This window comes from Mesitornis unicolor, unplaced genomic scaffold (assembly GCF_000695765.1).
Source record: "Mesitornis unicolor isolate BGI_N332 unplaced genomic scaffold, ASM69576v1 Scaffold49789, whole genome shotgun sequence".
NCBI lineage: Eukaryota > Metazoa > Chordata > Aves > Mesitornithiformes > Mesitornithidae > Mesitornis > Mesitornis unicolor.
Window position 1 is genome coordinate 7472 of NW_010207566.1, and position 13388 is coordinate 20859.

Here is a 13388-nt window from a genome sequence, read left to right on the forward strand (position 1 = left end):
GATAGCTTAACCCAATTTCCCTTGGTTGCAGATGCACAAGATAGACAAAAGATTTCTCAAAAAGCAATTTTTAATGAGGCAACATGGGCTGGCAGCTCGAATGACACATTCCAGTGATTGTCTCTGAAACAACAGACTGTATTCATGAAAAGACATGACCAAGAGAATAAGGTTAGGAAAGTCCTAGTAACCTGAAGTGATTCATATGTATCCTTCTCCCTTCTTCCCTTCTTCTTTCTTCCTCTTAAAAGATAAGCATTCAGCAACAAAGAGATGCTATTAAAGCACCCATTTACAAAATAAATGCTCTGAAGGACTTATCTACCAAGCTGATGAAGAAAGCTGCCCATTGCAGCAATTCTATGCCTGACAGATTTGATATTTTCACACCCAGCCAACACCAATGAAGGTTTTAAGGCCATATTAGGAATCCTAAATGAAAATGGGTCAATGTTCTCTGGGTCCATCCCATTCAACTTAGCAAAGGTTTAACAGCAAGAAGAAAACAGAGTTATTTTAAAGGCTAATCTCTGAGTTCTCTTGCATCCTCTAGAGTTCTCTCAAAGCACTCAAAGGAAAAGCATACTGAAATGCAAAAGCTGATGCATGGGATTGGGATGCCTCTTCTCACTTGGTTTCCCACTCCATCCTCTCATAGTTGATGTGTAATTCCATTCACTAAACGATTACCTCTTTAAGCAGTTACAATTTTTAGCCCCTACCTCTACTCTTACTGGAGGGCTGAGCCACAATCTCAAGGCTAAGAGAGTCATAAACCCTATTTCCAGTTCCAGGTGGATGTTTGATTGGGTGGATGATGTTCGCTTAAAAACAAATACTAAAAGCAAAAAGACCAAAGCCCCAACTACCCCAAACTTATTTCTACCATGAGCTAAAAGCTCTTGTCTTGTTGACAGAGAGATGACAGGATTATTGCATAAAATACCGGCTATTTCTTTATTTGCTCTCTATTTTGCTGCTCGGCCTTCTCTTTAAATACTTTATCGTTGCCTGGAAATAGCTCACAGGTTTCCAAGTTCCTTTTAGAGGAGGAGTATTAAATCCAGGATGTAATTAAGCCTTCATTATTAGGAATATTTTCTTCTCAGGGACCCAGCAGGGGTTCCAGCATGCCAAAATCTTGTTTGGACCTTTTCAGAGGGTAAGCCAAGTAATTTGGCAGAAGATAAAAAAAACACAAGGGGACAGAAGGGCTAGAATATTTTTTCAATAATCAGCTGAACATAACTAAAAAACTGGAAACTAGTAGCAAGGAAATGAATTAAAAGATAAATTGTAAAAAGGAAGAAAAAAGCTCAATCATTTAATTTGAACAGTGGGTACTGGACATTTCAGAGAGCATTCTGGATACTGCCGAAGACTTTCTATTGCACATTTAAAACACTTCCCCCAAAACTGCAAAGATATTATCTGAAGATTTTACAACTGCAGAAGTACAAGGTAAACAGGGGACATGAACACAAATATTTACTGAATCTGTATCTTGCAGAAGAATGCATATATTTTGGCACACATTATTATCATTTTTCCAAAGGGAAATGCCACCCAGAGTCATCAAAAAAGGCAGGAACTTTAACTTTGCTCACTCAGGCTGAAAACACGTACATCCCTTCATGGGACAGCTTCCATCACAGCAAGTCATTGAATGTCATGCACTGACATAATGAAAGCATCTCTACTTTCACTCCTAAACTCTTGCCTGCCATCTGAATATCTATGAGTTACCTTTGCTATATTCAACTACCCCACCAGAGGTAGACCAGGTTGCTCGAAGCCCCATCCAAGTGTGTATATTGCCGTTCTGTCTTGCCATGTCTGAAGCATTTACCATATATTAAATCAAGATCATCAAGTTTAGAGGCTAAGTTTAGAAAGCTAAGTTTATCCTTTTTATATAAAAGGATTCTCTAAATCTACAGTGAAATAAAAAGAAAAGCAATTAATGATAATTATCATGCTGAAAGACTATCCTGGAGTTAAAATGTTCCCCATACCCAGCTGTAACAATCTGTGGAAAACTTTCAGTAAGATTCAACCTTCTGGATGGCTCTACATCTGTGGGAACTCAAACAGACGCCATCATTGATGGTACTGAACCTGCAGGCTCAACTTAAAAACTGCTAAAGATTAAATGTTTGCAAAAAGTCCGCTAACTCAGGTCTGACTTTTTCAGTAACAGTAGGGCCTCAGTATTATTGTAGTGCTACCAATTCTGTGGGTGTGTAGATAGAGTGCAAGGTAAATGACAGTATTTTCAGAAGGACTGTAGTGAGAAATCCACATCCCAAATTCAGATCAATCTAATAACACGTGATATAAACATAAAGTATTTTATCAGTGAAATATCACTATTTTTTTTCAGTCATCCTTACAGCTTTTAATGAACTGCAAAAGACATGATTTAAGTTATGTAAGCACAAAAATTTCATGAGACAAGTGATACAATTCATAACACAGAGAAATAAACACAAAAAAGGACAGAACACATTTTATGATACTCCACAAATATTCAGAAGAGGTTTAACAGACAAAATGGAATTTCTTCAGCAGCACTGATTAAACCAAAGATGAGGCAAGGAACTTCTTTACAGAGTAAAGGCACCAGCTCTTTGTAAACATGTACTCCTCTCACTTTAACTGAGAAAGCACTCAAAATATTCTGTGGAGGCAACCTGTGTGGCAGTATTCCATTGCCTAGAAATACTTCACAGGAGAGATATCAAGGGCCTTTCTCCACATTTTTACTGTATTTAATAAGAAATGTTTTTTCTTCAATGTAATTAGTGGGAAACTCTTTAAATCTCCCTGGAAATGTTACAATGAATCTGTAAGACACTGTTTTTTCTTATCTGCCTTCTGATATCCATCAGGAAGTTTCAAGGCAAAAGAAATGTCAGATGCCAGTACGAAACACACGTTTGCAATCATCTCTTGTTTTCAGTGTTGTGCTATAGGCAGTTTTGCAGAAGGAACCGTTAGCTGATGTTAAAAGTACAGATACATTTAAAAAAAAAAGAAACTTGTGAACATCCTCCAGCTGTGCAGCTACCTAGTCTCTGACTTTGCAAATGCACTAGCAAAGACTGAACATGAAATTAGCTACCTCTCAATTCTTTGGGAAAAGAAGATCGGATACTTCTGATCATGATGCCTGTACTTCAGGATTCCAGATTTTTTCAAGTATGCATCCTGAACGTACATGTCTCTGTAGCATGGAGAGTAGTCACACAGTTCTTTACTACCGAAACTGCAAAACTTGAAAACTGTTTAAATAAATATTCCATACAAAGGTGAATTGTTTGCATCTTGGGCAAAGTGAACTGAGCACCTTCATAGTTTTCACCACACAACTATCACCAATATCACCAAACACATTTTACTGCTCATAAATAAATCCAGTGATTATACTAATTAATATTGTTCAGTATCCAACCAAGCTTGTGCATTTCTAAGACACCTTCTTTCAGCTTTATAAAGCCGACTGAACTTTTAACGTTGTACTTTCAGGTTCTACAGGACTGTCAACTGGTACCTGGAGAGGGGAGGAAAAAAAAGCAGGAATTAAGCTGTTACTCAGCAGAAGCTATTCCCAACCTCAATATTCTTGGGCAATTGCTAGGCTAGACTCCAATAGTATATGTAGTTAATTGGCCAAATTATGCATTTATAGAAAGCCCTATTTTCCCTTCTCTCTGTAATAAAAAAAAGTAACTCTAAAGTATATATTTACTGCATACAGATATTTATCACATGGAGATTAACTTTCTTATTTTTTTCTCCATTCCATTTAAACATGGTAGAATCTTGATGATCAAGGTTTGGTCTCAAAGTACCTTATTTACACAGGCAGCTCTCAGTTGTTTATGGTAGTATCAGGGTGTGGACCCCTGGCTTTTGTTATGTCCTAGCTAATATAAATGAATAATATAATGCAAAAATCTAGGCTAATTAACAAGGTGATAACAGAAAACAGACTAGTCATGGACCACTGCCTATAGTCAGCACATACATGCCCGAGATAGCCCCGACCCAGGCTGGTACAGCCACAGGATTACACACTGTGCACACACAGCTGCATAGGTTCATGTTAGCTCATATAGCACCAGCTTGGAAGTTTCTGAACTTTAGGCAGATACTAATGGTGTGCACCTGATTGCAGAGGATGAAATGCTGCTATATATGCAAGACACCTACACATAAAAAGAAGCGTGAGAGAGGATCTTGCAATATCTGACTCCAAAAAGTCGTTTCATTATCAAAAAAATGATCAAATGATCAAAAAAACCCCACAGCAGTGAAAAGTTTCCAGTGTCAGCCTTACTTCTGCTAGTGACTGGGGTAATGTGGAAAAGCTGCTGAAACAGGGACTTCCTGAACAGCAAAAAGTGCTATGCTCACTCTTCAATTAAATTTAGAGGGCACTCAACAGAAGAATGGACCCAGCTCTTCATGCAGCACAGTAGAGAAACGACAGCATGACTTCTGTTCATCAGACACTGAGTTCACTTAAAGGGGCTGCAGGTATTTTAAATAAATAATGTAGTCTATAGCACAGCCTCCTAACCCAAAACACAAAAAGGCTTCACAATTTACAATGCTACCTGCAAATATGAAAAAGCAAGATTCAAGCAATAAAAATCAGAGATTAATATTAGCCACTTAAAATTCAGAAAAACCTGAAAGCAGAAGGTCTTTTAGTTTTTTTGCATGATAGCTAAGGGGAGAAACAGATATCTGAGGGCAGCATCCCATGTGGTTCTGTTGTTCCAAAACAGCATGGAAACAGTCATATTGTAAGTTTTTTCAATTACTCTTTTGCTGTTAATATTATTATGCCAATAGAAGCCAAGCATTCAAGTGCAGTAATAGAATTAAAGAGTCACCACTTACAGCTTTAACATCCAAATTCGTAATCCCTGAATTCACATTGTGTCTTCGCAAATCTGATTTTATTAAGGCTGAAACAAAAAATAAAGAGAGAGCTGGTTCACAACTTCGCAATGACACGTATCTCAAGGGAAATGTTTGTACAGTGCAAGCACATTGAAGCTGCTTTCAGCACATATTCAAATTACTTGTACTCATTCTTTTGCTGTTTGAACTTGCTCCTCACAAAGCACACACAGAAAATGTCAATAAAAGTATTTAAACCATGAGTACATAAACCAAAGCTTGATGGTTTTGGTGCTTTCATCACATTTGAAAGTACCAGCATGTGTAAGTCACTGGTACAGTTTGGGAATACATCAGCAGTATTTGGAAAACTGCAAACTGTCTCCATTTATGTATTTGTTTACATTTACTATCCTACTCTGGATATAGACATTTGTCTCAAATTCAAGACAGTACTCAAGAAATGGGTGACAGATGGCTGCCCATATATCAGCAACATAATCCTTAAAACAAAGCAAACACAGCAAATATTTAAAGGGAAAAACAAAGGGAAAAAACTAAACAAACCTGCACTTCTTTATAACTTCTGTTCTCAGCCCAGACAGGAAGCCACAGATTTAAATCCCAGATGACTGAAACATCTAAAAACTACCCAGAAATTCACAATCTCAAAAACCAAAACCTCCACATTTTTACATTAAAGAGAAATAGTTACATTTCTGATTAATTACCTGTTAAGATAATGCCCACAAAAATCCAAGCACAAAGAAAGAGGTTTCCTGCACAAGGACTGTAGTCTGTTGTGAGTTTTCCTTGAACAAGTGTAAAGACAATTCCAAATATCTATAAACAAACAAGTCACTTCATCAGGATCACAAAGAAACGAGTCATCACTTTACGCTGCAGATTTTCAGGTCACGTCTTACAGAAACCAAATTTAAAAAAAGAAGACTACAGAACACAACAAAGACAGCAGGCAAGTCTAAAAAAGCCTTCTTAGATTCAAGTAGAACACCCTTCTTCAATACTACTTCAATTGAAGAAACAAAATGATATAACCTGTGCTGATGCATTAAGGAGACCTGAGGAAGTGCCTTCAGATTCCGGGTATGTGATTTCCACGGCAAACTCAAACCCAAGTGGGAGATAGCCAGTCATGAAGAACCTGTTGAAAAGGAGAGTAAGAGGATGACAGGTGTGGCCTTCATCTGTTACTACAGCTAAGAAAATCAAACACAAACACATGGTTTTATGAAATAGCTGGTATTCTGACTTCTGTTCTCAAGACCTAACATGATTCAATACTTGGCTTGCCTCATTATCCTGACCTCATCCAACAATTTTTGCCATACATCCCTCTTTTTAGAGACATGTACATCTGTTTCCTATAACCACCTGCACTCCACTCCATACATATGAAACGACCTTCCCTGACAAGTCCCCAAGCCAGTCCATAATTGAAGCCAATTACTTTCAAATGAAAGTCACACATGAACATCATCATTTGATCATCCCAAATATCCATGCTGGGGGACAAAAAGAGTCCATCAGGAGGGACTGAGGCTGCACACTGGAAGGCTGCTAGAAGCTGCTGTAGAAGAAGCTGGAGGTACTAATGGGTAATGGGAAGAGCAGGGGTTTAATGCTGTTGAATTTGGTTGATTGGTTTTTAGATTGAAACTCTCAAGACATTTCTGTCTGTATTTTGACTGCTGCAGCTGGATACAGCCCTATTCCCTCAGCACCTTTTGGGGCTTTTAGATTATGTATCTATGAGATGTGGTCATGCTATTCTGAGCAACAAAGCACCCAGCAAGTCACTTGGGCTACCAAAACATAGATTACTCAAAAGGCACAGAAGTCAGTCTTCCTAGATTTGCTCAGCTAAACAATAATCACTTATCCACTGGTCAACAGAAAGATTCAGCTTTACTGCAGACAGCTTTTTTGAATTGGAACAAAAAAAATTGACCACATACAGATTTCTGTTAGGCCCACAAAAATGTTAAATGAAATTCACTGAAAAGTGAGTTAAATCAGAATAAATCTAAAGTAAGAGAAGATGAAACCCTAGTAAAACATATGTATACCGGGATCTATAGGTACAGGTTGAGAGCATGGTGACAGAATATACAGTAGAATCACTTAGTTAAAACAGTTAGTTAGTTAAATCATTTAGTTAAAACAGTTTGATTCTGAACAAAACTGCAGTAAGTCTTCTAGTCTTCTTTAATTGCTCACCCAAGTACTCCTCCAGTCACGAACACTACTATAAGGTATCCGAGGTCCAGGGTGAAAGTAAATACCAGCAACCCAATGAAAGAGAGAATGTAAACAATCAAAGTAGTTTGCCTGCAACCCAACAACAACAAAAAAATTAACATGGTTGACATAAGGTCATAGCATATTGCTGAAGCATGGAAGAGTAGCATAAACATTACACACTCTGTAACAACTGACATTCTACAGCTATTAAATTTGTTTCTTGTCATTCTGACTCAAACATAGCATCCAGTGAGAATACATCCCTTCCCAAACTCTTCATTGCCTTAGTTACATGGCTGCTTCCGTCAAGGCTAAGAGACTTACTCAGACTCTCAAGAATTGACAATCACAGCAGATACAATTACTTTAAAACTATTTTAACTCTTTGCTATGTTGTACCTCTTGGCCATTCTGCAGCACTGCCCATTATACAATACATCAGTACATGAGCAGCCAAATCCAACACTATTAGCAATAAAAGTCAGTTTAAGAGGCAAGTTGAACAAGTCTCATTACAATGATATTTTAAATCTGGAACAAAGGATGTCATCCAAAATATTAAAGCACATATCACTTACTTATTAGCCAAAACACATGCAGAAACAAAGCCAAATTTACAGTATTAACATCCATTGGGTTTCTAGAGCTCTTGCACATAGTGTACTAAGAGTCATCAGGGGAGAACTTCTCCACTGCAAGCAGTGCTCCAGGGCACTGCCCACTCCTGAGGGGCACCATACCACGATGATGGACCCAGGAGCTCCAACCCCAGAACAGAGTTCTGGTCCATGCTCATCAATGTTATGCCTACTAATAGGCCCAGGAGTAGTACAAAAAACATGAGAATACATCAACTGTCCATTCTACAAAACAGTACAGAGAATGTTTTGAGCCTCTGTGCTTTCCCAGGAGAAGAAGTCCACTGGGCCACCCAGCCACTGTACATAGGACATACAGCGCTTTCCTTGTTAGCATTACACGCCTGCAGAGACACGAGCAGACAGCAAATCCCTTCACATATTTGCAGTCTCCTCTCTCATTTCTTTTGGCCAAGAACCAATAAGAGTCTCAAGCTTTTGCTGCAGCCTCAGAAACTTGTCTCCAGCAGGACCGCTGAAAGATCAGGGATGAGCTGCATTTTATATCATGAGTTCACCTCAGCCCTTAGGTTGCAGTCTTTTTCTAAGGCAATTGCACCGCTCTCCTACCCCTAACCCCATACATGCCTACCCACACTTACTTGTATGTTTTAGTGTAATCCAGCCACAAACCACAAATAATCGAACCCACCATTCCTGCCACCACCAGTGTCAAGCCAATTCTCCCAGCGTTCACTTCTTCTCCCTTTCAACAAATATTTATATGGTGCTCATTAATAACTTGTTTCCACTCAGAGTCAAGTTCAGACCTCTTGGCAGTCACAAGCGCAAACAAACATTTGTGTGACTCCCATAGCTGTATGGTGCAAGAAACTGGAGGGGGGGGTATAAAGGAAACCAAATGTCTGAGCACACATAGCACCTAAATAATAAACACCACCACTGCAAATGTACAGTAAACAAAAATATATAGAAAGAAGATCCAAGAAACTTACCTCATAATGAGTTACTATCATCTGGTTCAATAATGTGGAGACAGAATAAAATGCCCCAGTCATAATACCTGCAGTACCAAAAGAAAAGCTACAGTCATTCCAGGTGTAGCCATACAGATCTGCTGCCCTAAAGAGTTAATCTTCTGATATTTAAGGCTCACATCAGTGTCAAAAACCTACCAGGTAAAATATCTTCACCAGACCTACAAGTGGTATTTTGAATCCTGTCAGATTTTCCAGCACTGGCTGCTGAATAAGTAAAACTTCAACACTCCCTCCCTCATCAACCACCACCACCACAACTAACACTTGATGTGCTTTCGGCACACATTCAACCGTTCTGCCAGACTACAGCCAGACAGCACCACTTACCATAACTGATCAGCAGCAGTACAAATGGAACATTTCTGAACAAGTTTATAATCGACTGCTTGTAGGAATAATCCTCGGGAGGCAGAGTTTGGAGGACTGCTTGAGAGTGACTAGGAGGGTATTTGGGCTTTTCTTCAAACACTGGGGAAAAAGAAGAAGGAGCAATTTTGATTTGTCTTTAGCAGACTAATGCTTTTTCTTTTTGAAGTGTTTCAGTTCGATGAATTTCAAAAGTTTAATTTGCGGTTTATAACACTTCTCATGGAAGAGTCAAGTTACAGTCACAACGGATGCGCTAATTACTTGGTCATGTCTGATTGCTGTCAACATACAGTCACACACAGACTTTATCTGCAATGTGCTTAGACCTTCGTATCTGAATTGTAGGAATAACAGAGAGAAATCATATTATATCATAATGTTGTATTTTTGCTGGTAGCAAAAAGTGTAAGTGAGCTGCATATCCTAGGAAGGGCTGTTCCACGCAAAGCACAACATACAGTAATAAACTGGTTGTTGCTTTAACCCTGGCACAACAGATAAGCGAAGACAAGTAAGCCTGAGAAAATGTAACCTCAGATACTCTGGGCAAAGTCAGATGCTTGAAGTGAGGTGTTGTAAACACTCCCTAGGCCCACCATTTACATTACAAGAACGCAGCACTTACCAACTCCTGTTAAGAAGAACAGAAGCGTGGACACTATTGCTGTTCCATAAAACATGATGCTGATGTTATGTGCCATTAGATCGATATCGTGAGGTGTATTTGGAACCAAAACAGGTGGCAACAAAAAGCCAATTGCGGTGCCAAGCTGTAAAGCAAGAAAAGAAACACAAAAATAATTTCCTTGTGAACACAAAAATTCGCAGCAGTGAAAAGCCTTACCAAGTAGAATTCAAAATTTATATCATATTAAATATAAAACCATGAAGGAAAAGTGTTCCTTTAGTATCACACTTTTGAGCCATTTGATCTCAAGATTTCATAGTCAGCTCTCCAGTAACTCAGGTTTTAACCTATTCTTTTCTAATTTAAACTACAATACACCACACCAAGTATACAGCACATTGAACAGCCAAGCATTAAGGAAGTTTTTTTTGCCTGAGAATCTTTCACAGGAAAATACTATGCATGCACAGAAATTTGTATTGGTCATCCTGTAACTGAAGGACTAGCGATGACAGAAGACTCCAGCTGCCTCCTGTAGAAATGCACTTCTCTTTCTCGATCAAAATGCTGCATTTAATGTCACAATCCTGGCACTAGAGAAATAAAGGCTGACATGCAAGGTTTACTGCAGTACTGTTAGAGCAGAGAAGAGAAAGATAAAAGGAGCATCCTCACTAAGAAACAAAAATAAAACTCACATCTGCAATTATTGCTAAGGAAAGAAAGAAGAATCACGGAATAAAGGAGTAGTGGGTTTGTATCTGGAGTCAATTCCAAAATAGCAACTGATTCTGTACTAAAAAAAGACAAAAAACAAGGACTTATATTGTGGGTATATGTATAAAGCATTTGAAACATAAAGGAACAACAGTCTTACACTACTCTGCAATTTATCTCTGCTGCTCCTTCAAAACTAAGCTGCATTTTTAAGTATATGAACTTTTTTTTTTGCTAAAAAATTACTCTGTTTCAAGTAAGAAAAATAATATAAAAAGCACCTAAGACTGTAAGAGTAACAAGTTCAACACTCAGAACGTACTCAAATTAGAGGCGTGCCAAGGTGCTTACAAAGCAGCCTTTGTGCATAAGCCTGATGAGGGTTTTGCTGGTTTTTTTTCCCAGAGACCATCAGATTTACACAGTATCCAGTGCTCACCTGAAGTTTTTGTTTCCTTTAACCCTCACCCTCCAGTATATGAACTCTACAAACATGAACTGAGCACATAATTACTCTTTATCTTAAGGAATGTTTTTTCCTCCCCCAATGTAAGCAATACAGTACCCACAATATTCCAAGAGAGTCAAGTGATACCATTTTTCACTTTTTACATCTAGAGAGGCCAGCAGGATCGGTGAGCTAAATACTTGTGGGTATCTGGCACTCCTAACAACCCTTAACAGGTACATCGCTGCAGTCCCAGTGATTTGTGTTTCAGCTGCAAAAGATCAGCATCTCAAGAGGCAACAGGTGCAATCTGATTTTTGATAAATTCTCTGTCCTTCCACTGCCTGTGGTAACCAGTCCTGTTTGCCGTAGTTCTGAAATTATGCAAAACATCTGATAAGGAATGGGATAACCGACAGCCCAGTTCTTTACAGCAACCTGATTCTGTTACATAGTTCACCTTGTGCAATTAAACAAGTACTGTGAAACTGTACTGTAATGCACATGCAGCAGTGAACTGCATTGGGATATACCGACATTATTTCCAACTTCTGAGTGCCTAATTCATCATTTTACTACTCTTTCAATTAGCTTTTGTGAAGTTTTAAGAAAGCAAAAATTGAGAACAAAAATTATATTGTTTGACACTGCATCAGTCTTTGTGGGCCACACCAGGACTGGGATCCTAAGACCCCTGCAGCACACAGCTCTGAGCCAGCAGGGTAAGGCACAGCTGCAGAATAAGCCATTCTCCTCTGCGCAAGACTTCCAGAGGGAGATGAAACACTTTGTCAGTGCACTTCGTGGGTATTTCCCTGGCAGAGGACCACCAAGCACATCAGCACACCAAAATCAGTCCTAGCTTCTGGAGGGGAATACACTCCAGAAATAACTACGGTTTATTTTGTTCACACCTCTGCTTCTGTTATCCTCGTCTATCTTTCTCGTGGTTCCTATCAGCACAATTCCTGCACTCCTGCTTCCATCCTTCCCCACTTCAACCTCCACATCTCAGCATCCGAGCAAAGCATCCTTTTCAGACTCCCAGGTGGATCCCTGGTTGGCACTGTTCTCCAAAACTGAAAGCCCAGTAACTCCTTGCTACTGGGGAGACTGGTTCGTGTCAGGAAGAGTGGAAATTTACCTGCCAATTTACCTTTAATCTGATTCTGGGATGCAGATGCAAAATGTTTGCTCAGCTGCTAAAACAACCAACCAACAACCCCTAAAGTCTTCAGTCCAAAAGGGACGGCTGACTTGTCCACCCTAAGATTTCAATGAAAAAAAAAATAGTTTTGGGAAAGCATTGGGAAAACTGCAACCAGCCAGGTATGAGATAATGAGCAACCCTAACTGTAAATATGTAACGCTAATATTACCACTGTAATAATCCAAAGTGCACAAACATAAAATCATTACACTCACATGAGTTACCTTAATCAAACCGTACCTGCGACCTCAGCCTGTGCCAGTGATGTTGATGGGAATCTTAACATTTTGTTGCCACAAAAAAAGCAGGGACATTAGTAGGGGGTGAGAACAAGGCTAGGGGAGGAAAAAAAACCATCAGCATCATACCTACACCTGTGCTTTCTGATAGGCCTGTTCCAGCTCTCTGAAACTGGCCAGAGCCACGGAGCTCAAGAAAATCCATGACTTGGTTATAAGCTCCCCACAGTGACATGAACTATCACAGCATTACAGAAAAATTCATGAATCACCAGGACTTCAACTACGAGCACTTACTGATCCAAGGCTGTATTTTAAAAGCAGGAACCAATCTGTGTTGTCATTGGGGCTCTCCATGAAAGTTCACATACTTCACCCCACTGCAGCTGGGGTGGATTCAGGAAGATGAATGATGCCAAACACAAGAAGAAGAGAAAGTGCTGCAGGACGGCTTCTGAAAAGGGTCTTGTCTAGCGTGCAAGCTGCTATGCACTGCCACACAGCCAGGGTCCTGCCAAGCAAGGTGGGATGTAACATCACCTCCATGCCTGCCCCAGCTCCATCACTCCTCCTCTCACTGATGCTACCCCATAACCATGTGTTGGAAAACGGTTTTTCCCCACTTAAATGACTTATTTTTAACTCAATGCCACACCAAACTCTAAGGAAACTGATTTCTCCCTTGCCCCCATCCATTCGCTGCCCCTACCTGGTTGCCCAGCACGGCCACAGCACAGGCGGTGGAGACTTCGGTGGGGCCAAACCAGACAGAGGCGATGCGTGAGGGCAGCCCCAGGATGAAGACCTGGGCGACGGCGCACACGGCCTGAGCTGCCAGGGTGAGCGGGTAGCGGTCGGGGGCCAGGCTGGCACACTTGAGCCAGGCGCCCAGGCCGTTGAGGCCAGCACCCAGGAGAGCGGTGAGGCGCAGGCCGCGGGCGTCCAGCAGCCAGGTGGCA

At 40.0% G+C, this 13388-nt stretch overlaps 1 protein-coding gene across 1 annotated transcript; it reads right to left on the minus strand.

The window, feature by feature from the left end:
* Positions 1 to 3490: 3490 nt before the first annotated feature.
* FLVCR1 (feline leukemia virus subgroup C cellular receptor 1) lies at positions 3491 to 13381 on the minus strand (the record flags this gene model as incomplete). The annotated part of the gene is made up of 10 exons (XM_010192151.1): positions 3491 to 3553; positions 4912 to 4979; positions 5646 to 5757; positions 5974 to 6079; positions 7156 to 7266; positions 8420 to 8523; positions 8774 to 8841; positions 9146 to 9286; positions 9813 to 9957; positions 13139 to 13381. Coding segments are annotated over 10 exons (1161 nt in total), but the record flags the coding sequence as incomplete, so codon positions are not given.
* Between the last annotated feature and the right edge of the window lie 7 nt (positions 13382 to 13388).